The sequence below is a fragment of the Asterias amurensis genome, chromosome 9, assembly GCF_032118995.1.
Source record: "Asterias amurensis chromosome 9, ASM3211899v1".
In the NCBI taxonomy this organism is placed as follows: Eukaryota; Metazoa; Echinodermata; class Asteroidea; order Forcipulatida; family Asteriidae; genus Asterias; species Asterias amurensis.
Window position 1 is genome coordinate 22,464,468 of NC_092656.1, and position 26,741 is coordinate 22,491,208.

General features: G+C 37.8%; 1 protein-coding gene across 1 annotated transcript; it reads left to right on the plus strand.

The window, feature by feature from the left end:
- LOC139941940 (uncharacterized) lies at nt 1-26,364 on the plus strand. The gene is made up of 12 exons (XM_071938585.1): nt 1-45; nt 1,403-2,166; nt 6,017-6,130; nt 7,221-7,287; nt 8,533-8,538; nt 9,547-10,345; nt 14,330-14,337; nt 14,947-15,307; nt 15,476-15,907; nt 19,097-19,104; nt 20,079-20,397; nt 25,346-26,364. Exons 1-12 carry the CDS (start codon nt 22-24, stop codon nt 26,362-26,364), a joined length of 3,921 nt encoding a protein of 1,306 aa, XP_071794686.1. The 5' UTR covers nt 1-21.
- Nucleotides 26,365-26,741: the final 377 nt, after the last annotated feature.

A 26,741-nucleotide genomic window follows, 5' to 3' on the forward strand; every position in this document is an offset into this window, starting at 1 on the left:
ACGTTTTCTGTTTAGAGGAATATGGAGCGAGCTACTATTTTCAGGGTAAGTGTTTTTCTACATGTTGTGACTGTTTTATTGTGAAAAGCAAATAAGAGTTACCAATGTTTGACAGTTTTGTTGACCAATTAACTCACCCACGCTTTTTTGCGCTTTCCTATGTCCAGCGGTTGTGTTGTTGTTTTAAATTAAAGAAGCACACCTAGCCTTTTGATTTGTGCTTTAAAAGATATATATATATATATTTTAAACAGTGAAAGGCTTTAGGCCTTTTTCAGATTCAATTTGGTGACGAATTTCCTCTTTCTCAAAACTGAGTTACTAATGTTACGGAGAGTGTGATTTCCCACTACGTTTTATACTGCAGTTCCTCGGTGTAATGGTATTTCGGGGGAGGCTTTCTACTGTCATTGTCTTCAGGCCCTGTAGGTTTGTTGTGAATCTGTGGACATTTTGAAAAAGTACCTTGTGTATATCGTTTGTGTTATTGCTTTTTACTTGCCATCTTTTGTTTAAACTTTTTACTGCAATTTTAGAATGTTTAATGTATAGTATATAATGTGTATTTTTTATGAGCTAGGTCTGGGAGAGCACATCTTTTTTGATGACAGTTTTTGGACTTGTGCCCTTCCCTGGACGGCCTGTGCTTGTTTTATTGTTTTTGCTTTTTTTTCCCGAAGAATTAAAATAAAATACTGCCAACTCACCATTGCTCTTAGACACGGACGTTTTTTTTCTAAATAAAAGCTCATTTATATAGTGAGTAATTACCGAAGTTGTGCTTGCCTTTAAAAGAACATACTTTGACCCGATGAAATGGCACACAACAGAAAGTCACAAACGATTATCTTGGAACGACTCTACAAAACTTCACTGCGAACAATGTTTTGCATCCTCTGATATTTTGGGGCAACACACTTATCTGCAGTAAATATCTGGAAACAAAAATAGTAATGACTCGTGACGCGAGTTCAATGCCAATTATCTACAATTAATGGTGCAGTAAAAACCTATCCAAACGTCCTAACGAAAATTGAACATGTTCATAATACTGTCACGGGAAAGGCATTCGCCTAAGGCGAACTAAATGCATAACCATACTCGAACGGATTGTACACAAGGAAAACTAAATACAGATTTTAATAGAAAACAAACAAGTTAAACACGTTTTCTTGCTTTATACTAGTTGTTGCATAGGCTCCATCTTCAAGAAAAATTCATCAGAGCTTGTCCCAGACAAAGTATAACAGCTAGCTGTACCGGGGAGGGGGGGGGGGGGTAGATTTATTCACAAACGATTTAGGCCTAATTTGGGAGCCAATTGAGACAAGGAAATATTAACAAACAATGCGTTCATTATTTCAAGTTCAACATTCAAGTGATTATTATTTGTCTTTTTTAGATGGATGTAAGATTTATACTGACTCTAAGTTTGGTTTTGATGTGTGCGGATGCTATTCTTGCTAACTCAACCAGGGGCACGCAAGTAGACAATGCTCCGTGTAACTCCTGCTGCACTGGACCACCAGGCATGCCAGGGGTGCATGGTGTTCCGGGGAATAACGGTTTACCTGGACCTACTGGACCGAGAGGAGATATGGGGTATCCCGGAGCTGCCGGAGTTATGGGAACGGTCGGAGCGAAAGGGGAGCGAGGCTTCCCAGGATCCACTGGACAGAAAGGGGAACAAGGAATCGGTCAGCCAGGGAAACGAGGACCTCCGGGCCTCTCCGGCTCACCCGAAATGAACGGACAAGTCTCCACTGGAGATGGACCCAACCGAAGGGTAGCCTTTACTGCCGTAAGGAAAACAGCCATTAACCTAAACAACGATCCAATTCCGTTTGAGGAAATCATTTATTCCGAGAAGGGAACACCCTTCAATCTGCTGAACGGTACATTTACATGTGACCTGGACGGCATTTATTTCTTCACGTTCTCGGTTACAAAGACGGCGACGAGTTCAAGTTTGTTTGTTCACCTTCTAAAGAATACTCAAGTGATCGTCGTTGGGGTTGTATTTGATAAAGGGTCTCACCCGGTTAGTGGTAGTGCAGTTCTCTCGCTAAATCTAAATGATGAGGTTTTCATGACTGCAAGAGGAGCCGTGGACAGCTTGACTCCAAATCACTACACATCATTCTCAGGTTTCTTATTATACGACAAGTAAAAGTGTGGAATGTAAACAAGTCAAGTTAAATTTTTGGTGGTTTCAAATAAAACAAAACAACAATGCATGCATGCTCCGATAAAAACTATAAATCAGGAATATTCAGAGGGCGGGGAGTGGGGGGGGGGGGTACGCCCCCTGCACATTGTATTGCCACTTATTCGTTACAGCTGTTGTAAAGAGTAGACCCTTCCTATGAAATATGTAAATTGCACATAGCGCCTGCGCACTAACATTTTGGTTGGTAAAATAAGGCAACATCGCGCTTTTTTGTACACGGCTAATGGGTGCGTGACGCAGACGCGACTGCGCGTCTGCTTAGTGCACAACTCTATGGCGTTTGCCAACCAACAGGGTCTGTACGCATGCGTGAATGTGATTAGCATGTTTCACGGGAAGGGTCCATTGATCTCGATTACAATAACATTTTCTTCACACATTTTTTTAAAGACACAGGACACTATTGCTAATTTTCAAAGACAAAGTTGTGTGCTTTCAAATGCTTGAAATCGGGACATCAAAATCTAAATCTGCGGTCTCGATATCTAATTCGTGGAAAATTAATTCTTTCTCGAAAACTACGTTACGTTTATCTTACCAACAGCTCTCCATTGCTCGTTACCGAGTACTTTATAAGCCTCCGAGCAGCCAACAAAATTTGACACACTGTACTAACTGGGCAAGATCGGAAGGCAGAATTGTGTATCGGGGGCACAATTCTTGTTCTTATAATGATCTGAACAAATTATGAATATTATGTGCTTCCTGGACCCACAAACCGTAAAGATTTTTAAATCTTAAATCTGTTTTCAACTAGTGGTTTAAACCCGCCGAGGCCTGGTTCTTTATAATTACCTCGACTTCGTCTCGGTAAAATTATCTGGGATTAAACTACCAGTTGAAAGCCAGTTGAAAGCCTCTTCACCACACATTGATTCCCTTTTTGGGGGATTGAATCTCCGGCGGACAGAACGAGTCCCTGTGACACATATTATATGTCAAGCAATTCTGTCCGCCTGAGATGGTTGAATGGATCTTGCAGAGTCATATTTTCCCCACTGCACATGTTAGGTCTATTTATTATGTCATTCATTTTTTTGTTTTTGTTTTTTGTATTGAATTACCTGGGGGCACTTTCGTGGAAATAATTGCCCAAATCACTCTACCGGAAGATGTTCAAGTGAAATGGAAAGGTTTTTTTTTCTGGTAAAGTAACTGGTTTGGGTAAAATTAAAAAAGGGTATAGAAGGAATTTTATCTAACAAAGTTTTCGGTTGCTTTTAATAAGTACTAAACAAACACCGTTGGGAATTGAAAGTTTTGTTTTTCAAGTCCGGTTAAAGGCAGTGGACACTAGTGGTAATTACTCAAAATAATTATTATCATAAAACCTTACTTGGTAACGAGTAATGGGAGAGGTTGATAATAAAAAAACATTGTGAGAAACGGCTCCCTCTGAAGTGACGTAGTTTTCGAGAAAAAAAGTAATTTTCTACGAATTTGATTTCGAGACCTCAGATTTAGAATTTGAGGTCTCGAAATCAAGCATCCGAAAGCACACAACTTTTCTTTCATACTTTTATCTCGCAACTTCGACGACCAATTCAGCTCAAATTTTCACAGGTTTGGTATTTTATGCATATGTTGAGATACACAAAGTTGGAAGACTGGTTTTTGACAATTTACAAATAGTGTCAGGGTCTTTAAGGCATACATATGGAACAACTTACTGAGTGTCATCACTTTGTCTGTGTTAAAGACTGTGTCCACACGATCAAAACAGGGCCCAATTTCTTAAAGCTGTTGAGCAGAAAATACTACTTAACAAATGTGTGTGCTAAGCAAATGATGATTGAGTCGGGTACCAGCCACAACAATTCAAACTTAGATAACTTTGGCTGGTAACCCGTTTATGCTGAGCAATACTACTCTGTGATAAGCAAGTCTTTGTGCTTACTTTATAAGCTTAATAGACTGGGCCTTGGTCTGGTTCTGTACCTTGCAAATATATGGAGAGCATGCATATTACATGTACATGCTATTACTAGTGCTGTATACTGTATAGTATAACACTGCATTAAAAGGGCGCCAGGACTATGAACAGGCCTGCTTAAATTCTGACAAAATAGCCACTTTAATTCATGGGCCCTATTTTATTTTATCTGTTAGCAATTTTTAGTGCCCATATTTTCAAAAAGAACAGAAGTTGTAAACCGAAAGAGAATAATAATAGTAATGATCAAGATGAATTGACTGCCGACGTTCAAAATGAACTTTCAATGTCGTGTTACACATTTACTAATATAATTTTTTTTATAAGAATCACCAATACCGTGTCGTTTGATTTCCTTACGGTTAAATTCAGACAGTACAGTCCAAAAACATTTTTTTGTTTCGTTAACAAAGTTTTCTTCCGCCTATCTCTACAGACACGCCGTACCTGCAGAGGTCTAGTCTATAATCGTATGCTACCGCTTGAAACATAGACCTATAATATGTTCAAACTATTAAAGGCAGTGGACACTATTGGTAATCACCCAAAATAGTTATTAGCATAAAACCTTTCTTGGTGACGAGTAATAGGGAGAGGTGGATGGTATAAAACATTGTGAGAAATGGCTCCCTCTGAAGTGCCATAGTTTTCGAGAGAGAAGTAATTTTCCACAAATTTGATTTCGAGACCTCAAGTTTAGAACTTGAGGTCTCGAAATCAACTATCTAAACTATCAACTATCACAACTTCGTGTGACAAGGGTATTTTTTACCAATAGTGTCCAGTGTCTTTAAGCATACAAAATTACAAACCAATGTTTGTTTTTTTTTTTTTTGGGGGGGGGGGTGGGTGGGGGTGGGGGCGGGGGGTTCTACGGGCAGACAAAACTGGAAATAAATGTTACTAGGAGAAGACTTATCCATATGGGATATTCAGTAAAACCAGACAACATTGTATGTTGTTGTTGTTTGTTTGTTGAAGTGTAATTTTGATGTTTGTTTGCTTGCTTGTGTATTTGTTTGATTGTATTTCTAATGGCGGGGGGGGGGGGCTGCTATTCTTCTTGGAGGTGAGAGACTAAGCTAAAAATGGCTCGTTTTGTTGCAGGTTAAAAGTTGATAAATAGATGTGCTGGACTGTAGTCTAAAATCAAATGCAGTTGATTAAGACAGCATTAAACTTACAGAACGACCGACTATGGATTACTCACACCCCCCCCCCCCCGAAGAAAACCCTCAGGTCTACTTCACATCTTTAAAGAGCCAATAAAGGATGATCTCGATATTTCAACTATTACCATTTTATGGCCAAATAGACATCGTAGATACCGGTTAATAACCATTTTACTCTCAAAATTTGCATTCAATAATAAATAACTCGAGTCAAAAACGCACCCGGCCGCGCGGCTTTTTCAGCCGAGAGTAAAAAAACGGCTTATCTATTATGATGACCCCTTGACGCCAGTGACGATTTCCCCTAATTGGGTTTGAACAAAGTTCTCCAGCTTTGGCACACTGAGGGCGCTACTTTCCACATCAAATAGCCGCCATTGACGTCACGATACATTTAACGCGGGTTTTTTTTTGACCCCGCGTTTTTCAGAAATTTGGTTTGGAGCGTTCTGGAGAAAAACCCATTATATTTTGTATGTGTCCTATGGACTGCAGCTATTAGAAAACTGTTCTATCTATATATTTGAGATCATCCGTTATTGGCTGTTTAAGGTAAGGTATTATCCTATCGTGCACGCCTAGTGTATTTTGTATCACTGGGTCAAACTGGGCCACGCCCATATGTCGGTGACTTTCAGTCCAATTGACAGCACCTGTTATAACACACTGGGGCATGTCTAGAAAACTTGAAGACGTTAAAAGGAGAAGCCTCCAGACCAACAGCTCCAAAAATCTGTTCAGCATTGATGATCACGGTAACACCACTACCAGAGACAGATCACAAGACAACGAATGGTAAGCTGTTTTCTTCTCTATTCAATTTTATTAACGCCCGGTGATGATTGTAACGGACTCACATGTTCCCAAGGAAATGTCAGAAAATGATACGTCTTGGATATTTCATTTGAATTTTATTCTGTTGGGTACTAATCAGTTGCACTCCAAATTAAAGATGGTATCTTCGCAGTTGATGTTTTATTGCCTAAGGAAAGAAAACTGTCATTCCATGATTTGAATCAGTTTCTTATTGATAGATAGACAAATAAGACGCACTCGTGGAACATACTGTTCCACAATGTTATCTTTCACGGAATACCGACGGAATAATCTGGTTAATACAACTCTAAAATGGCCTTTGATAAAATTAATTCTCAAATTAAGCATTTGACAACTAGTGATTACAGACATAGGCCTAGGTGGATATGAATTAAATTCTTTGCGCCACTTTCAGTAATTAGTTCCCATGATTTTGAAATAAATAGAAAATACGTAGGGCCTATTCTCGTTTACAATTTGAACAATACAAATAATGTTGGAAACTAACTACTCGAAGATTCCATTCAAACACTTGGAAACACTTTTCGTTTATTATGAATCACATTAGTATCGGGTTTTAACTTGTTGTAATTCTGGGGATATTGGGTTTTGTGTTACAAAAAGTACCCAGACCATTTAAGAAAAAACAAACAATATAGACGATGTGACCTCTGACGTCACTCGAAAACCATAACATGATTCGCTCGCATACCGCCGCCAAAACCTTTGTGTTTTGGCAGCCAGCTAGAAAGTGTATGCAATCTTACCATGACTACGTGTCTTTTTGCCCGGCGAAACACGACGTATACAGTGTTTTGTCAACAGAGGGCGTCTATACGGAAACTGATAGAGCGAGGTATTAGAGGATTCAAGCTTAAAAAGTTTATGTGGACTTTTTATGTTAATTCTGTGGCATTTGTGTAGTGATATACGTGTCATTTGTCGATGCATGAAGAACAAAACAACCTCAGTGGGTCAAGTCTGAGCAGGCAGCGTTTGTAACTATTGATAAATTTCCCCGACTGAAAACCCGGAAGGCTCAATTTCAAGCTCTGGTGTTTCTGATCAGCAGAGTGTGGGTTCCAGAAACCCCCGCCGTAACACTTGACCATTCCTTCGATCTTCGGATAGGACGTGTAAAGCCGTTGTTCCCATGTGTTGTGCAACGCATGTAAAATAACCCAGTGTACTTTTTATCGAAAAGAGAAGAGGTTCGACCCGTCGTCCTGGCTGTGGTTGCTGTATGCGCCGCGGCACCTTGTAAATCCCTATAATGTGCAAATAATTGGGTCTCAGAATCCATCACTGCAATAACCTATCTTTCTGAAAGTGTGTATAAACTCAGCGCCTTGGTTTCCTCGTTCGGTATATTACGTGCCCTCTAAATGACTTCGATTATATTAGTTATCAAATAATTTACAATCACAATTTACCATATTAGGCTAGTCTCAATGAAGCAGGATCTTTGTAATTAAATATCAATTGATATAAAAGAACAATATTGTGAGATTTAAACAGTATACAGAAGTGAAACAAAATCAAATGCGCATAAAATTGTACAAAAGTCATATAATGTTTAAAGCAAATAATAAATAAACAACTAGAAATGAACTATGTAAAAGAGAGGCAAGAGCATCAAGCTGTAAGAATAAGCCGAGGCTTGTAGAAAACAGCCTTTATACAGACAAACAGACAAACAGACAAACAGACAAACAGACAAACAGACAAACAGACAAACAGACAAACAGACAAACAGACAAACAGACAAACAGACAAACAGACAAACAGACAAACAAACAAACAATCAAACAAACAATCAAAAACAAACAAACAAACAAACAAACAATAAAAAACCAAAACACCACCAAACAAACAAACAAACAAACAAACAAACAAACAAACAAACAAACAAACAAACAAACAAACAAACAAACAAACAAACAAACAAACAAACAAACAAACAAACAAACAAACAAACAAACAAACAAACAAACAAACAAACAAACAAACAAACAAGCAAGCAAGCAAGCAAGCAAGCAAGCAAGCAAGCAAGCAAGCAAGCAAGCAAGCAAGCAAGCAAGCAAGCAAGCAAGCAAGCAAGCAAGCAAGCAAGCAAGCAAGCAAGCAAGCAAGCAAGCAAGCAAGCAAGCAAGCAAGCAAGCAAGCAAGCAAGCAAGCAAGCAAGCAAGCAAGCAAGCAAGCAAACAACAACAAACAAACAAACAAACAAACAAACAAACAAACAAACAAACAAACAAACAAACAAACAAACAAACAAACAAAGAAGAAGAAACAAGTAATTATTTTAATTAATTTAATTAATTAATTAATTAATTAATTAATTTTTTTTTTTTTTTTTTTTAATTTAAATTTCTGAATAGGGACCGGTATGTTTTTTACCTCCTCTTACTGTGCCAATTTATGAAATTTACTCTTGTGATATTTTTACTCTTCATTTTTTGTTTAAATTAATTTTAATTTCCCCGAAAAATTCTTACATTACGTAATTTTTATACCGTTATCTTGTTTTTACTTTTTTTTATGTTTACTTTGTAATATTATGTTAATTTGTTTGCAGGGCCCAAATGGACACAAGTAATTTTTTTTATACTGATTTGGCTTACCCTGGGTAAATAAAGGAAATAAATAAATAAATAAATAAATAAACAAATAAGGACAAGCCAGACAGATTGAAGAATGGCATTACAAAATGCTGACGACAAAAACAAAAGAATAAAATACCAGGCTAACTGAAGACGACAAAGTAAATAGATTATATACAGGATGTCCTTAAATTACTGTGTGCCTCAGTCAAAATAATGCCTTGCGTGACAGGCATTTTCAAAGATTATTGCAACCAGTTAGTGGGTGATTTCACTTCATAGTCTAGTTGTAAAAAAAGGGCAGTTTTAACCTGTTTTAACCTAATAATTATAGACAATTCATTTATTTACAGGGTAATGGTTGTGATAAATTTGATTAAAACTACCCGAATTCCAGTACTTTACGACTGGATTTCTGAAAAAATATATTACAGAAATCTTTTTTTTGGCTTGGAAGTAGATATAAAACCCTTGCAAAAAGAATTCGCAAGAAATCTCATTTTTACGATTACGTCATTTTCAAATTACGATCAAGTTCCATGCAATAGGAGACTTTGGAACGCTAGGTGGCAGCAGACCAGGTTAAATTGTCATTGTTTACGTAGTTCTGGGCATGCGCATATTACCGAGAACAATGGGTTTTTTTTTCTGCTAAGTCTGCTGGCACCAAGCGTCCCAAAAGTCTCCTATTATATTTAGTCGGCAAATAAGGCAATAGGCAAAATCTCTAAGGATAAATATATTTTCAATTTAATTGAAAGATTGATTTATGACACGTTTAATGTTATTTAGATGCAGAAAGTAAAACAAGTAATCCTGCTTCTGGTGGTTTTGAATCTGATGGGAATCACTGCTAGTGTGACGTCACCAGAAGAAGGAATGCCAACTGGACCATGCTGCCCAGTAAGTCCTGCAGGGGTCCCTGGTATTCCAGGTCACCCTGGGCCATACGGGCCGGCTGGGTCTAAAGGAGACATGGGGTCTCCTGGTGATGTAGGAATGCACGGAGCTAAGGGAGACAAAGGATCAGACGGGTTGAATGGGGAACGAGGCGCTACAGGAGAAACCGGCCAGAAGGGAGAACAAGGTGTCGGTCAGCCAGGTAAACAAGGACCTCAAGGACTGCCCGGAACAGCTGGTTTGATGGGAGGGAGAGGAGTACCCGGACTAGTTGGACTTAAGGGACAAAAAGGTGATTGTATTGAGCGCACTCGACAGGTGGCCTTTTCTGTGGCCAGAAACACAGACATCTTTGAATCAACTTCTAGTCTGCCTTTTGAAGAAATACTTTTTGAAGAGGGCACCCACTTTGATTTATCCGCCGGTACTTTCACGTGCAATGTAGCTGGTATCTATGTATTCATGTTTTCTGTCTTGAAACAGCAAGGCTCGGCGAGTGCTTACGCCACTCTGATGAAGAATGGTAACACTATTGTAAGGGGATTTACATCAGGAGCCGGTAATTACTTGCAAACAGGCAGCAGTGCAGTTGTGTCTCTACAAGAGGGTGATCGAGTTTTCTTAAATACCGGGGGTAACTTGCGCAGTAACGGTTTACATTACACTTCCTTCAGCGGGTTCTTGCTTTATGGTGAAAATTAGACGTTCACAATTTATGCTCAGTATCAAATGCTCATAATCAGCAACCAATCAAAGTTGTTGATGCAGCTTTAATCATTAGAATTAACAGCATGGTTAAAAAATATCAAACTTGAGAAACTGTTTCGTGTAACATGTAGTTTCAATTTGAGTTGTGGAAAGTTACTTGGCTAATCTCGCCAATCTTTGATGTACTTTAACAGTTACGGCTGTTATATCGCAGTTGTAAAATAATAATATTACAAACAGTTTCAAGATTTTCGGAAACTAAATTCTTTTGGAAAAAAAATATCCATGTAACAAGAAGAAATTTCGAGATCATGTTTTAGTTCACGTGATATTTTGAATAATGAAGCTAACGTACGATACAATTTAGTTTTAAAGGCAGTGGACACTATTTGTATTTACTCAAAATAATTATCGGCATAAAACTTTACTTGGTAACGAGTAATGGAGAGCCTCTGAAGTGACGTAGTTTTCAAGAAAGAAGTAATTTTCAACGAATTTGATTTAAAGACCTCCGATTTAGAAGCGAGAAGCCTGGTCTTGGAAAATTACCAACAGTGTCCAGTGTCTTCAAGAACTATTTAATGTACATAATGCTGAATGATTTCATGTATGAACTAATCAACATGTAATGTAAAAGTAAGATATGGTAGTCACATATCTCATCTATAGATTTTTATGAAAAAGTGTTGAGTTTGACGACATCTTAGAAATTTTTTTTATACACTAAGCTGTAATGCATTTAACAGAAATCAATTTTGCAGAACGGATTGTAAAAGATGGACATCAACATAGACTTCTAGAATCTTGTACATAAATCTACAGACGCATACCGATTATATATAACCTTGCAGGACTGGAAAATATCAAACAAATAGCAAACTATCTAAAAATGAATTACAGTAAGAAATCCACCAGGCCAAAGTGAACAATTAATAAATATTAATTAAATTAACAACACACACTAAAGAAATAGAGCTTTAATATGATATACATCAAGCTATATATTCAGCTTATTCTCATGTATCCATCTACAGTAGCCTTCGCAATTACATTTGGTAATAACATTTCCCCAAAATTTATGTAAAAAAATCCTAAAAAAGGGCGAAATTTCCAGCCTGTATTGTTGAAGTATGCATGGAACTCAAATTTCTATAAGAGGAGAACTTTAACTTAAGTACAGCAATACAATGCTAAATGGTACAATCGGTTTTGTGTTTTGATCTGTAATTTAGTTCGATATGCATTGTAATCATTTGCAAAACGTATTAAAACGGTGTTGTCTTAATATTACAATTCAATTTACATTATTAGTTAATGCATGCAGACCTAAAACATATTGACCTGAATCGGCAAAATATAATAGTGCATAATGCAGGATTTTGAAAGTTTCCAAGACTAATCTTCTATGTTTCAAAAATCCCTGCTCACTTTGACCAAACAAAAGTGTTCCGCCTTCTCTGTAAGTGGCACGAAAACGACAGAAAATGTTCCACATTACAGCCGCTGATCCCTGTAGTGTTTGAGTGAATACCAGCGCAAAGACATACATCTAGAACTGCATATTAATCCAAATTTTTTATTTATTTATTTATTTTATTTTTTTTTTTTTGGGGGGGGGATGCAGCCAAAAAACTTTAAGACAAAGATTAACTTATGATTTTGGCTTTTTTATTGCTCTATTCAATAATTCTTCAAGAAGTGCTATACAACTGGGCCCAGTTTCTCAGAACTGCTAAAGCACAGGAAGTAGCTCAGCATAACAAAAGTATGCTTACAAAAATAACAATACCAGCCAAACTATGTGTCAGATGTACAATACGTGACTGGTATCCTGCTCATGTCCGCTTTTAGCAGACAAGAGCTAATCAGTTATTTCTGCTTAAGCAGCTCTATGAAGTTGGCCCCATGGTCGGAGTTTATAAACGCAAGCGTGGAAAGTTTGTTCTTTCTTTGCGGAAGTTCCAAACATAAATGCCGTTGCTATAAAACTACACCATAAAACAAACCATAACCTATAGACTAGCTTTAAAACAAACTCTCACAATCGATTATAGCGCACTACCAGATGTGACTCAAATCTAAGGTAATGTTAATAATTATTCTATCGTGTATGTCTATCATATTAAATTATCACTGGCTCAAAGCTAAGCAAGCCACGCCCCATGTCGGTGACTTTCAGTCCAATATTGTGTGATTGACAGCGACGGTTTTTATACACTATCAATGTCACTGGCTTGGAAATCTTGAAGAAGTTAAAAGGAGAAGCCGAGAAACCCACAGCTCCAGAAAGCCATTGAGCCACTTACTTACAAGGGTAGCAGAGACAGATCAAAAGACACACAATGGTAAGCCAGCTTTTTATTAATCATTTTGTAGGTTCAACATGCTGCCTGTTAATATCTTCGGACATTTCACGAATTGAAAAGTTCATTTTGTGTTAATTTTTTGCAAACAAAACGTACACATTTTATTTTATTTTATAGGCTATCATTTTCATGCTGTGTTATAAAATATGTTCCCGTCTGTTCTAAGTACGGTTGATTGCTTAAACTATGGTGTTTTCTTATTAATAATGGCAACAACAAAAAATGGTTAGAAGCTTACAGCAGTGTTTGATAGAAGATGCATGAAATCCCTTTGAGAAACACTTCACTTAGTAATTCTTATGTAAAATGGGAACAAGTTTTATGCCCCAAAGTTTGATATGCCCCCAAAAAATGATATCAGGAACTGATCTTCTTGAGTGGACATATCATCGCTCCAGATTGTCGGCGATATCCTAGAAACGCGACCACCTTCAATGAATTTGCAGATATTAGTTTTATAGATCGATTGCAACTGTAAAGGTTTAAACCAATCAAACGGTTCAAAAATAAAAACGTATACCGCCTTTAATCTGCATGTATTATCCTGGTTGCTAGATTAACGCATGCAGTTGCTGCTTCTTTATGCAAATAGCTAGCCTCTAAGTTATGTAACCTACAATTTACAGCGAAGTTATTTGAATTAAATACTACACCAATGTTTGACACATAAAAACAAAACCTAAAATGTTTACATGGCTTTGAACTCAAAACTCTGAAATTGATTCAGTTATAGCGCTCCTGCCGGCAGACAAATCAAACAATAGGTGTTGAATTTCAAGGATGCCTTAGAACTGTTCAAATCAACTTTTTGGAGGCTGCAACCCAATCGATGAATAGGGGCTGGTGTTAGATTTTAGACAAATTGGTATTGATGGGTGAATTGAAATTGTTTGTAAATCACTCAGCTAGGATGGAGCGGGTGTTGATGGCCTGAATCACACCATTTTGAATTCACCAGGAAATTACAGGTTGGACATGTCATAGGATGCAGCACTGGGTAAACTATACTGGCACGGTATTGCATGCAGTATTGATATACAGAACACCGTGGGGTCGAAGCGTAGTTTTATTTACCTCGGGTTCGGCTTAGTTGTACGATGTTGAAAAACCACGCTTCGACCCCACGGTGTACTGTACATCAAGTACTACAGTACCGTGCCAGTATTGTTATTCCAGTGCTGTATTCTATGACATGTCAGATATGCACACTGTAAAAAGTATTTGTATTTTAACGGACTCCGTAAATTGAATTATTCCGTAAATTTCGCCGTTATTTTACGGGTTTTCCGTATATGCAAATATTAATTATGCTAATTAGCGTAATTACAATCAACCACGTTTGCCCAAACACCTGCACATAATAAAGTACATGTAAGTCCATATTTAGTTTCAGCCACAACCGTGTGCACATGTACAAACCCACGTTGAGGGATTTTATATTTTACGGAATGAAAAACTTTGTCCGTGTAATTTTGCTGCAGGAATACGGAACTTTTTTTTTAATTCCGTAAAATATAAAATCCCTTAACGTGGGTTTGTACATGTGTACACGGTTGTGGCTGAAACTAAATATGTACTTGTATGTACTTTATTATGTGTAGGTGTTTGGGCAAACGTGGTTGATTGTAATTACGCTAATTAGCATAACTGATATTTGCATATACGGAAAACCCGTAAAATAACGGCGAAATTTACGGAATAATTCACTTTACGGAGTCCGTTAAAATACGGATACTTTTTACAGTGCAGTACGTCATACAACCTGTGATTACCTGGTGAATCCAACACGGGGTGTTTGTTTAAAGAGTGATACACTTGATTCTGGTTTTATTTTCTCAGCATAAAATGTTCCCGTTTAACTTTTAGCAAAAGACATTCGTTGGGGATCGTGACTATTTAAACCACAAATAAATCCGATATCACATTGAATGGTTGTTTTATTGAAGTAAATGTCCCATTAGAGAAAATAATGAACCTCTAAACGCGGAACAACAAAAACAAATTCAACTTTAGGCAAAACAAAATAAAAAGATGACAACTTGTCCAAAACAGTTTTGATTAGAGAGTATGTTTTTGTAAAAGACAATTAAAAAAAAAAAAAAAACAGGTTTCTTTGTCACTTTATCACGAGTATAGTCCAATTCCCGGATCTGTTAAAACAAATATGTTCCACAGTTTGTTTGGTATATTTGTTTGGTACATGTTTAATGTTATGCAGATGCAGAAAGTAAAACAAGCAATCCTGTTTCTGACGGTTTTGAATCTGATGGGGATCAATGCTAGCGTGACGTCACCAGAAGAAGGCATGTCAACTGGAATATGCTGCCCAGTCAGTCCTGCAGGGGTCCCTGGTATTCCAGGGAACCCTGGACCACACGGGTCTAAAGGAGACATGGGGTCTCCTGGCGATGTAGGAATGCACGGAGCTAAGGGAGACAAGGGATCAGACGGGTTGAATGGGGAACGAGGCGCTACAGGAGAACCTGGCCAGAAGGGAGAACAAGGTGTCGGTCAGCCAGGTGAACAAGGACCTCAAGGACTGCCCGGAATAGCTGGTTTGATGGGAGAAAGAGGAGTACGTGGACCAGTCGGTATTCAAGGAATTCGAGGACTGACTGGACCTAAAGGAGATATGGGATCTCCTGGTGGTGTAGGCATGCGTGGAGCCAAGGGGTATAAAGGGTCAATTGGCTTAAAGGGGTCACAAGGACAATCCGGCAGAGCTGGGTTAATGGGAGGGAAAGGAGTACGTGGACCAGTTGGACTGAAGGGTTTAAAGGGTGAATGTGTTGAGCGCACTCGTCGGGTGGCCTTTTCAGTAGTTAGAACCACAGAGTTTATTGGAGCTGCTACACATCTGCCCTTTGAAGAAATATTGTATGTGGAGGGCACCAACTTTGAATTATCCACGGGCACTTTCAGGTGTAATGTGGCTGGTATCTATGTACTCATGTTTTCATTTCATAAGATGAGTGGCCGCGATGTCGCTTCCGCTAGTCTGATGAAGAATGATCAAACAATTGTGAGGGCATATGTATATGGAACTTATCTTTCTTTGCAAGGAGGTAACAGTGCAATTGTGTCTTTACAAGAGGGTGATCGAGTTTTCTTAGTGCCATCAGGTACATTGCATGGTAGCAAAAACCATCACACTTCATTAAGTGGGTTCCTGCTTCATGGCGAGAACTAGAAATTAATACTCCACTCTCAATATCTAGTGTTAACTACTAGTAATTTATCAGGAGGGACGCAGCTTTAGTTGTTGGAATCAAGATAATAAAAATTCAGAAATTGTTCTGTGTTACCTGCATTTTCAGATTGAGTTGTGGAATATTAATGTATATAAATGATGTCAGTCTTGTCAGTGTTTATTATTCGGCTTTAGTGGAATATTTCAATAAAATACGATTTCGTAAACTAAATGACTAGTTCTGGAAATAAAATCAGTAGACATAAACAAAAAAACATAAAAAAACACACCACACTATCACTAATGGGAATAAATGAGATTGCTTTATTTATAGAATGGTAGTTTCCAGGAAATGATAAGTTATAATTTAAGAGACAATTAATTGTAGTATGTTTAGCTTAAGAGTAATCAAATAAACATTTCTGCTAATGATTGTGCACTATGATATTTCCAGTGTTGACTGTCAAGGATAAATATCCTACTCACAACGAATAAACATCTCATCTACGATTTGTATGAGAAACTGTTTGTAAACCACCCGTTATTAAATAAGTTAGATGTATTTAAATAATTAATCAAGATTCTAAATTGAAGTTTATTAACTCAAAGTGTCAAAGAGTGTTTGCATACAGCCAGTTTAGAGAGTGTTTTATTCTAATAGTTGGCATCTCTCTTGTGGGTTGATTAATAGTCACAAAAATGTTAGAAATTTTGTTAAACAAAATTCATCAATAAAATACAAATATTTATTTGTTGAATTGGTTGTTAAAAAATAAAGAAAACAACAATATTTTCAACCTTCGACAAAAGGCCTGAATTAAAACCCGGACAAAGATCCAAATACCGTCAACGATGTGTATATTACACTATACGGTGTAGGAGTGTACTAAACGTTTTCAACATTACTTTGTACCATCCAATGGTGATTTACGATTAATGAAACGATTTTTGAAGAATTTAAAATAAGGTTCGAAACCTATTAGTTTTTACCGAGTATCTAAACTGCTCATGTAATACACAATGCACCAGTTATGAGCTCCGGCAAATCATACCCAAATATACCTAATATCGGATTTCTACTTTTTTGTCTATGCATTTTAAAATCATACCTGCCCGAAATGTTGGATCCCTTACAACAAATAAACAATAATTACGCTTATACCTTTAAACTTGTGTTGGTATGAAGTTCATCAACATTATACTTAAAGGTATAATCAATATTGTAAATTATATGTACAATATTATATTGACAAAACTTGACCGGCGCCTTCGAATGTTTTTCTTTTTCAGTAAAGTGCGCCATATAAATGCTGTAGTTTATTAGAATCAGTTTGAATCTTATCTTAATTACCTTTTGTCATACCAAAAAAGTTATCAAAGTTCAAGCTTTCTTATTATCCACGGTAGAATATAAGTCCACATGTAGGCCCCTCTGCACATGCACGTTACCGAGCTTCCTACGTTAAAGATGCACACTTCAAACTGAAAAATTAAATTAATTTCCTCGTTACCCCTGTTTCGTTTGTCACGTTTGGTCATTGTCAAAGACTAGTGTTATACTTGGTGTATCCCAACATATGCATAAAAGAACAAATTTGTTAAAATAATGTGTGGCTCAATTTGTTGTCAAATTTGCAAGAGAATGGTGAAAGAAAAATACTTTTGTTACACGACTTTGTGGGCTTTCAGATGCATAATACATACGGCTTCAGCTTAAGTTGTTTTTGTTATTTGAGTAAGAAATTACCCAATAGAATGGTTTGCGGTAACACCATGTACTGATAATCTCTACATGAGTTAATAGGGGTGGTTCTGAAAAGAACCGCGGTTCTTTTCAGAATCACCCCAACTCATTTCGAAAGAAATTTATATGACATGATGTCACTGAAAACCTTTCAGTATCGTATTTCCACCATGCAAAGTTTCAAATCATACTAAGGAAGTTACATTTTTCTCAAAAACTACGTTACTTCCAGAGGGAACCGTTTCTCGCATAGTTGTATATTATCTACTGCTCTCCCTATCGAAGTAACATGACATTGACCCCAGAGTTCCCAAGTTACGCCGCTGAGCATTGTGATAAACAAACGTATAGACCCTATCAACCATATCAGCGCAATATACATGAATCTAGAACTTAACAACTAGGCAAAACAATTCAAAATGACTGCAGGAATCAAAGTACAATATGGCTGTCCAGGTGAAAGGGAAAAAAACCACAAACGAATTATTTCAGCTGTAACCTTTGCAAGTTTGATTTGGGAGGGGATGTAAAATAACTTCTTCTAGGGAACACATTAAAGGAGACATCGTCAAACCTGAGAAATAGGTTCTTTTTGGTCTTTTGTTTGGGTGATTGTTTGTTTGTAAAGGGTTGTTTTGAAATAGTGTGGTCTTTCTTGCTAGTTTGCTTGTTCGTTTGGTTGGTTTGCTGCTGTATATATATATTTCTTTGGAGGCGGGGCGGGTGGAATAGTTCGAAAGCAAAACCAAACCAATTCCTTTTACAGCCCTCATAACAAAATATTTTGTACTATTTACTACAGCAGGTTCAAGTATAATTTGATAAATTGTTAGACAATTTTACATTTCTTTGTTGTTCTATTCACAAAATCCAAAAGACAAACCCAGTTGGCTATGACAGCTTCTGGACCCAAATAATTGATCACATATGATTATAGCGCCCCTGTCAGATCTGACTAATTTCTAAGGTATTGCCTATCATATTTATCACTGGCTCAAAGCTAAGCAAGCCACGCCCCTAGGTTAGTGACTTTCAGCCCAGTACTGTGTGATTGACAGCGACGGTTACCACACAAAGGTAATGTCACTGGTTTTGGAAATATCTGATAAGTTAAAAGGAGAAGCTCTCAGACCCACAGCTCTAGAAATTAATTCAGCATTGATGATCAAGGTTACAACACAAGCAGACGCAGATTAGAAGACACATAATGGTAAGTCTGATATTCTCTGTTTTCATTTAGATTCATAATTACTGTGAAATCATTTGGTGTTGTTCGGACATCTTCACAGTTGGTTGATACAATTTATAATGAGCTTCTTTTTTTAATTATATCATTTGCATTCTTGTACGAAACTTCACAGTGCTCTGTGTTTAAGGTTTCTCCTCGAACTGTTGTGGTAGGCGTTATGGATTGTCCTTTTACTTGGTTGGTAGGCAAATCCGTAAGTCAAATCGTTATTAAACTGTTTTTTATAATGTTTGGTGTGTACAATAAATCATGCGCGTAGCAGTAGCAGCCGGGTTTGGTGAGGGGGGGGGGGGCATGCCGATTGATCATTGTACCCCGATCTTTTTTCGTTTGGCAGATGACATTTTAATATTCTTGACAAATTTAAACTTAAAAACCCCAAAACCGGGTCACATCAGTGAGTCTGGATGTTCTTAAGTATTTATAAAAATGGTCGTTAGGCTATAATGTCCGCCAAGAATTTTAGATAAAGATGAAACCCTTCATTAGTTTCGTTAGCCCATAGTGGAATGTCTTATGCCACATTGTATACACCACCTGCACAGGAAACGATATCCATACCAACAGTTATAATTGATATTATTTAAACCATGTATGGGTTATACTTCCCAAATCTCCCTCATCCACTGCCGCGGTTGATTGTTACTGATGTGTCAAGATTTTTACAAGGATGAGCGCCACTGCTCGCGGATGCTATAACATTTGGCTGTCCTGTTTGTAAACACATGTGTACAAGCCTTAAAATGATTCACAAAGATGCCGGTATCTCTTAAAAACTAACACTGTCCGTCAGTTTCTTTAGTACAAAATGGTTCAAGCCGAACCGTCTTTGTTCGAAATTGAAGTTGAAACAATTTTTTTAGGGAAACTAATATGAATCATTACACTCCACTTTTCGGCAAAAATACGAAAAGACTCTATGTTATCAGCTGAGGTCTATAACCAAAGTGTCAAAACTGTTTATGCAAAAATGTCTCATGGTTGGTAGATTTATATGGAACACGTTTAATGTTATGCAGATGCGGAATGTAAAACAACTTTTTGCATTCTTCTTTGGATTAATGAATTCCATGCCATCAGAATAACACATAATTCAAAACTTTAAAAACAAACATGTCTCTTAATTTGGTTGTTAGTTTTATTTGGCACTTGTTTAATGTTATGCAGATGCAGAGAGTAAAACAACTAATCTTGTTTCTTGCGGTTTTGAATCTGATGGGGATCAATGCCAGCGTGACGTCACCGGAAGAAGGAATGTCAACTGGTCCATGCTGCCCAGTCAGTCCAGCAGGGATCCCTGGTATTCCAGGGAACCCTGGTATTCCAGGTCACCCTGGGCCATACGGTCCGGCTGGGTCTAAAGGAGACATAGGGTCTCCTGGTGATGTAGGTATGCCCGGAGCTAAGGGAGACAAGGGATCAGATGGGTTGAATGGGGAACGAGGCGCTACAGGAGAACCCGGCCAGAAGGGAGAACAAGGTGTCGGTCAGCCAGGTAAACAAGGACCTCAAGGACTGCCCGGAATAGCTGGTTTGATGGGAGAAAGAGGAGTACGTGGACCAGTTGGACTAAAGGGACAAAAGGGTGATTGTGTTGAGCGCACTCAACGGGTGGCCTTTACAGTAGTTAGAAACACAGATTTTACAACATCGAGTACAAGTCTGCCCTTTGACAGAAAACTATTTGAACAAGGCACTCACTTTGATTTAACCACCGGTACTTTCACGTGTAATATGACTGGTATTTATGTGTTCATGTTTTCATTTTTGAAACCAAGTAGCTCAAGTAGGTCTTTGGCTACTCTGATGAAGAACGATAACATTATTGTTAGGGGATTTGCATACGGTGCTGGTAGTTATTTGCAAACAAGCAACAGTGCAGTTGTGTTTTTACAAGAGGGTGATCGAGTTTTCTTAAGGTCTGAAGGTTCCTTGCACAGTACCTCTCACCACCACACTTCCTTTAGTGGGTTTTTGCTTTATGGTGAGATAGAAACCAATTAATCGAAATGGTTGAAACAGCTTGAGTTTTTAGTGGAATTAACCAGAATGGTTAAACTAATCTTGAGAATTTTGTTCCGCGTATTAAACCTGTAGTTTCAATTTGAGTTGTGATAAACTCATAACCTAACATCACAAATCTTAAATTGACGGCTGTTATGTCGCATTCATAGAATGTTGATTACAAAAAGCTTCAAAATTTTCGGGAACTTAAAAGAATTTTCGAAAAAGTGCGACACCATGTTCTGGGAATTGATATTTTTAATGATGAAGCAAAAGAAGCTAACATGGTAGTTATGTTTTAAGAACCATTAATTGTACCTAAGTGTTGAAGGATTTGATGTTTGACATATCAGCATGGAATGTCAAAGTAAGATATGGTAGTCAGATGCATTAATATCTTGTCTTAAATTTCTACATTTATACATGGTTGTACTCGCAAGTTTACTATTTTTTAATAGAGTCCTCCTGTTTCTCCACAACATGCAAAGCTTCAAACAATACTTTCTTCAGGCTTGTACATGAATCTACAGACGCATAACCTTGTAAGGATGGAAAACATAAACATTGAGTAAACCATCTAATCATGAATTACAGTAAGAAATCCACCGTGCCAATGTAAACAGTAAATACATACAAGTTACTTTAACATTACACACTAAAGAATTAAAGCTTGAATAGGATATAACATCAAGCTATATTCACCTTTGACATTACACTTCCTCTACTGGGATCCTGCGTTACGGAGAGATTAAAGCTTCTGTACAACTTGTTCAGTATCACGTGATATAACTAGCCTACAGTAATTAATCAAAAGCGGGTAATACTGCTTTCATTATTGGAATCAAGAGCATGGCTTAAATAATCAAACTGGAGAAGGTATTCCGTGTATTAAACCTGAAGTTTCAATTTCAGTTGTAGAACAATGCACAGATAGTCAATTGATATGAATCACAACAAATTGCTTTAGAAGATTACACACAATATGTTGGTAATAACAATTCTCAACAATTTAATTTTAATTTTTAATTTTTATTTTTATCATTATTTTTAAAGTATTTACATTATAATAACGGCTATATTTTCAGCCTGGAATGTAAAGGCAATGCATGGTACTCAAATTCCTATGACTTGAGTGAATGAAATGAAGTATAGCAAAATGATGCAAAATGGTATAATCGGTTGTGTTTTGATCTGTAGTTTAATTCGACATCATTGTAATCAGTTGCAAAATGAACTAAACGATGTCGTCGTATTTACACCATCTTTAGTTAATGCAAACAAAATTATAACGTATTGACCTTAACCGGTAAAATAATATTACATAATGCAGGCACCTGCAAGTTTCCGAGTCTGAGAACTTTTAAGTTCTTCAAATACTTAAAAATAGTAACAATCATGATTTGGTCCCAGCAACTTAATGGTTATCTCTATAAATCATGATATTACTTGACGCCTTTGTATAGGATTCAAAAAGGAAATGTTCTATGTTTTGGACAAAACATATGTTCTGTTTAAAGGCCGAGTTTTAGTCGGTCGCGCGATGGTCGGACGTCGGTTATCTTGACGCGCGATCATAAAAGACACGGTTTTTAGGCCTCAGTCTTAGGATTGCGCGCAAGATTTCCGTCGCGCGACCGACTATAAACCGGCCTTACTCTGTTTTTGGCGCGAAAACGACCATGAGGTCCCACATTTGAGCCACTGATCCCTGTGGTGGATGAGTGAATACCAGCGAGTAAACGTACATCTAGATCTGCATTATAGTGCACCCTAATCAAATGTAATTCCAAATAAATGGAAAATAATTATAAAGTACAATTGCAGGTGACTCAGTAAAAGACAATTTGTTGGGGATGAGGAAGGAATAGCTGGAAAACAAAGATTAAGTCAAGATTCTAGTTTTGTTAATGCTCGCTATTATATTTAAATAAGTGCTACAACTGTGCCCATCTTCAGAGAACTGCTTAAGCACAAGATGTAGCTCAGCACAATATAATTGTGCTGACTAAAATAAGGTTTCCAGCTAAACTTCCATGTCACATGTACATTATATGACTGGTATCATTTCCACCTAGCAGACAACTTCTAAGCAATACTTTCTGCGTAAGCAGCTCTATGAAGTTGGCCCCGTGTTCGGCGTTAGTAAATGCGAGTGTGGATATTTTTTTCTTTCTATGCAGCATTTGGGAAAGATAAATGCATTCGCTAGTACACCATAAAACGTACTTTTTAACCGATTCTTTAAAACAAACTCTCACAATCGATTAAAGCGCACTACCAGATGTGAATCAAATCTAAGGTAAGGTTTATATCATATCGTGTATATCTATCATATTTACCACTGGCTCAAAGCTAAGCAAGCCACGCCCATTAGTCGGTGACTTTCAGTGCGATACTGTGTGATTGACAGCGCATGTTACCACACACTGGAAATGTCACTGGCTTGGAAATCTTGAAGAAGTTAAAAGGAGAAGCTGAGAAACCCACAGCTCCAGAAAGCCATTAATTTAGCCACTCACTACAAGGGTAGCAGAGACAGATCAAAGACACATAATGGTAAGTCAGTTTCTATTTTGATCATTTTCATTTTGTAAGTTCAACGTGCTGCCTGTTAATGTCTTCGAACATTTCACGAATTGAAAACTGTTTACATGGCTGTGAACTTCAATTCGAAATTGTTTACGTTATAGTGCAAACTGTCAGCTGATAAATCAAACAACACGTGTTTGATTTATGTTGTCGTAAACCTTCAGTATTAAATCATTGTTTCACTTATTAAAAGACAAACATGGCGTCTGGATTTCAAGATGGCCTGATCAACTGTTTTTGGTTGCCACCAAATTGACGAATACGGCTGGTGTTAGATTTTATACAAAAATTAATTGGTATTGATAAGTACATTAGAATTGTTTGTACACGACTCTCCTAGGATGGAGCGGGTGTATTGCTAGCCTTGTCCAGGGTTTTTTACTCAAGCATCCCGTTTTGACTATACCAGGTAGCATGAATCACAGGCTGGACGATGGACTGCATATCTGACATGTCATGTAATGCAGCACTGGAATAACAATACTGGCACGGTACTGCAGTTACAGTACTTGATGTACAGTCGAAGCTTGGTTTAAATAACCTCGGGTTCGACTTCGTTGTACGAGGTTTAAAAACCATGTTTCAAACCCATGGTGTACTGTTTTATGCTGGGAAACACCGCGGTACCTATAACAACAAACAATTTACTAATAATTAAGTAAACATTATTAGTTTGAGTCACTAATAAATTTGAGGGACGGCTGTTGCTACCGAAGAGGGTTTAAAAGTGATACACTTGATTTTTTGTTTCATTTTCTCAACATAAAATGTTTCCGTTTAAACTTTAGCTAAAGCCATTCGCTGAGAATCGTGACTGCAAACCACAAATAAATCCGATACCACATTCGTTGTAACGTTGAAGTAGGTGTCTAAATCGAGAAAATAATGAAACTCAAATAGTAGAACAACAAAAACAAATTCCAACTTAAAGTCACCTGGAAATAGAATTTTTACTTTTTCAAACATAAAAGTAGATGTTTAGTAACAATAAAACAAATTTGTTTAGTAATTGTTTGTCACGATTTATATGTTTAAAAAATAGTTAAAGTTGTTTGGGGGTTGACTCCGCCTACCCCTTTTGTGACGTCAATCGAGGCAGACTTTGCCTTGATGCGTAGAGTAAACACACGTGCAAATTACATGCAAGTCCGAGTCATTGAGTTCGTACGTTTTGAAAAAGTTGTTTTCTTGCATTTGTATTGCTGCTGGATGCAGCAAAACAACTACAGATGGGGTCAGTCTGTAATGGTTGGTCAGACTCACAAGAGCAATAGTGCGTAGTGGTTCGGTCCGACGTATTTTTCAGCACTGTGCAGCATTTTCTCTTCAATATCGCGCCTCAATTGACGTCACGAACAGCGCCCTCTCGGGTCGGGGCCTACTCTTAAATTTGTAAATAAGATAAGAACTAATTTTTTAGAACCTTAGTTAACTGTTTTTACTCATTCCACTCATCAAAACACATATATTAGTGACAGAAGCTTTATTTCGACAAAATACCACTTCCAGGTGACTTTAAGCAAAACACAATGAAACGGTGACAACTTGTCCAATACAGTTTTGAAAAGAGTTATTGCATTCGTAAAAGAAACTTAAAAAAAAGAGAGGGTTCTTGGTCACTTTATTATGAGTATAATCCAGTTCCCGAATCTGTTTAAACAACTAAGTCCCAGTTTCGTTCGAAGATTTTATTTGGTACTTGTTTAATGCTATGCAGATGCAGAAAGTAAAACAAGTAATCCTGTTTCTGGCGGTTTTGAATCTAATGGGGATCAATGCTAGCGTGACGTCACCAGAAGAAGGCATGTCAACTGGACTATGCTGCCCAGTCAGTCCTGCAGGGGTCCCTGGTATTCCAGGTCACCCTGGACCATACGGGTCTAAAGGAGACATGGGATCTCCTGGTGATGTAGGTATGCACGGAGCTAAGGGAGACAAGGGATCAGACGGGTTGAATGGGGAACGAGGCACTACAGGAGAACCCGGCCAGAAGGGAGAACAAGGTGTCGGTCAGCCAGGTAAACAAGGACCTCAAGGAAAGCCCGGAACAGCTGGTTTGATGGGAGAGAGAGGTGTACCTGGATCAGTCGGTATTCAAGGAATTCGAGGACTGACTGGACCTAAAGGAGATATGGGATCTCCTGGTGGTGTAGGCATGCGTGGAGCCAAGGGGTATAAAGGGTCAATTGGCTTAAAGGGGTCACAAGGACCAACCGGACGAGCTGGTTTGAGGGGGGAGAGAGGAGTACCTGGACCAGTCGGTATTCAAGGAATTCCCGGACCGACTGGATCTAAAGGAAATATAGGATCTCCTGGCGGTGTAGGCATTCGTGGAGCCAAGGGGTACAAAGGGTCAATTGGCTTAAAGGGGTCACAAGGACAATCCGGCAGAGCTGGGTTAATGGGAGGGAAAGGAGTACGTGGACCAGTTGGACTGAAGGGTTTAAAGGGTGAATGTGTTGAGCGCACTCGTCGGGTGGCCTTTTCAGTAGTTAGAAACACAGAGTTTACTGGACCTGCTACACATCTGCCCTTTGAAGAAATATTGTATGTGGAGGGCACCAACTTTGAATTATCCACGGGCACTTTCACGTGTAATGTGGCTGGTATCTATGTACTCATGTTTTCATTTCATAAGATGAGTCGCCGCGATATCGCTTCCGCTAGTCTGATGAAGAATGATCAAACAATTGTGAGGGCATTTGTATATGGAACTGATCTTTCTTTGCAAGGAGGTAACAGTGCAATTGTGTCTTTACAAGAGGGTGATCGAGTTTTCTTAGTGCCATCAGGTACATTGCATGGTAGCAAAAACCATCACACTTCATTAAGTGGGTTCCTGCTTCATGGCGAGAACTAGAAATTAATACTCCACTCTCAATATCTAGTGTTAACTACTAGTAATTTATCAGGAGGGACGCAGCTTTAGTTATTGGAATCAAGATAATAACAAAACAGAAATTGTTCTGTGTTACCTGCATTTTCAGATTGAGTTGTGGAATATTAATGTATATAAATGATGTCAGTCTTGTTAGTGTTTATTCTTCGGCTTTAGTGAAATATTTCAATAATATACGATTTCGTAAACTAAATGACTAGTTCTGGAAATAAAATCAGTAGACATAAACAAAAAAATGGTAGTTTCCAGGAAATGATAAGTTATAATTTAAGAGACAATTAATTGTAGTATTTTTAGCTTAAGAGTTATCAAATAAACATTACTGCTAATCATTTTGC

What these genes read in the sequence shown, in the direction of transcription:
- LOC139941940 (XM_071938585.1), top strand. Translation starts at nt 22, where the DNA reads ATGGAGCGAGCTACTATTTTCAGG. An exon ending in AGATCACAAGACAACGAATG is followed by an intron (nt 6,131 to 7,220) that starts GTAAGCTGTTTT and finishes GTTTCTGATCAG; the next exon opens with CAGAGTGTGGGTTCCAGAAA. An exon ending in GAAGGGAGAACAAGGTGTCG is followed by an intron (nt 20,398 to 25,345) that starts GTCAGCCAGGTA and finishes TCAGTCCTGCAG; the next exon opens with GGGTCCCTGGTATTCCAGGT.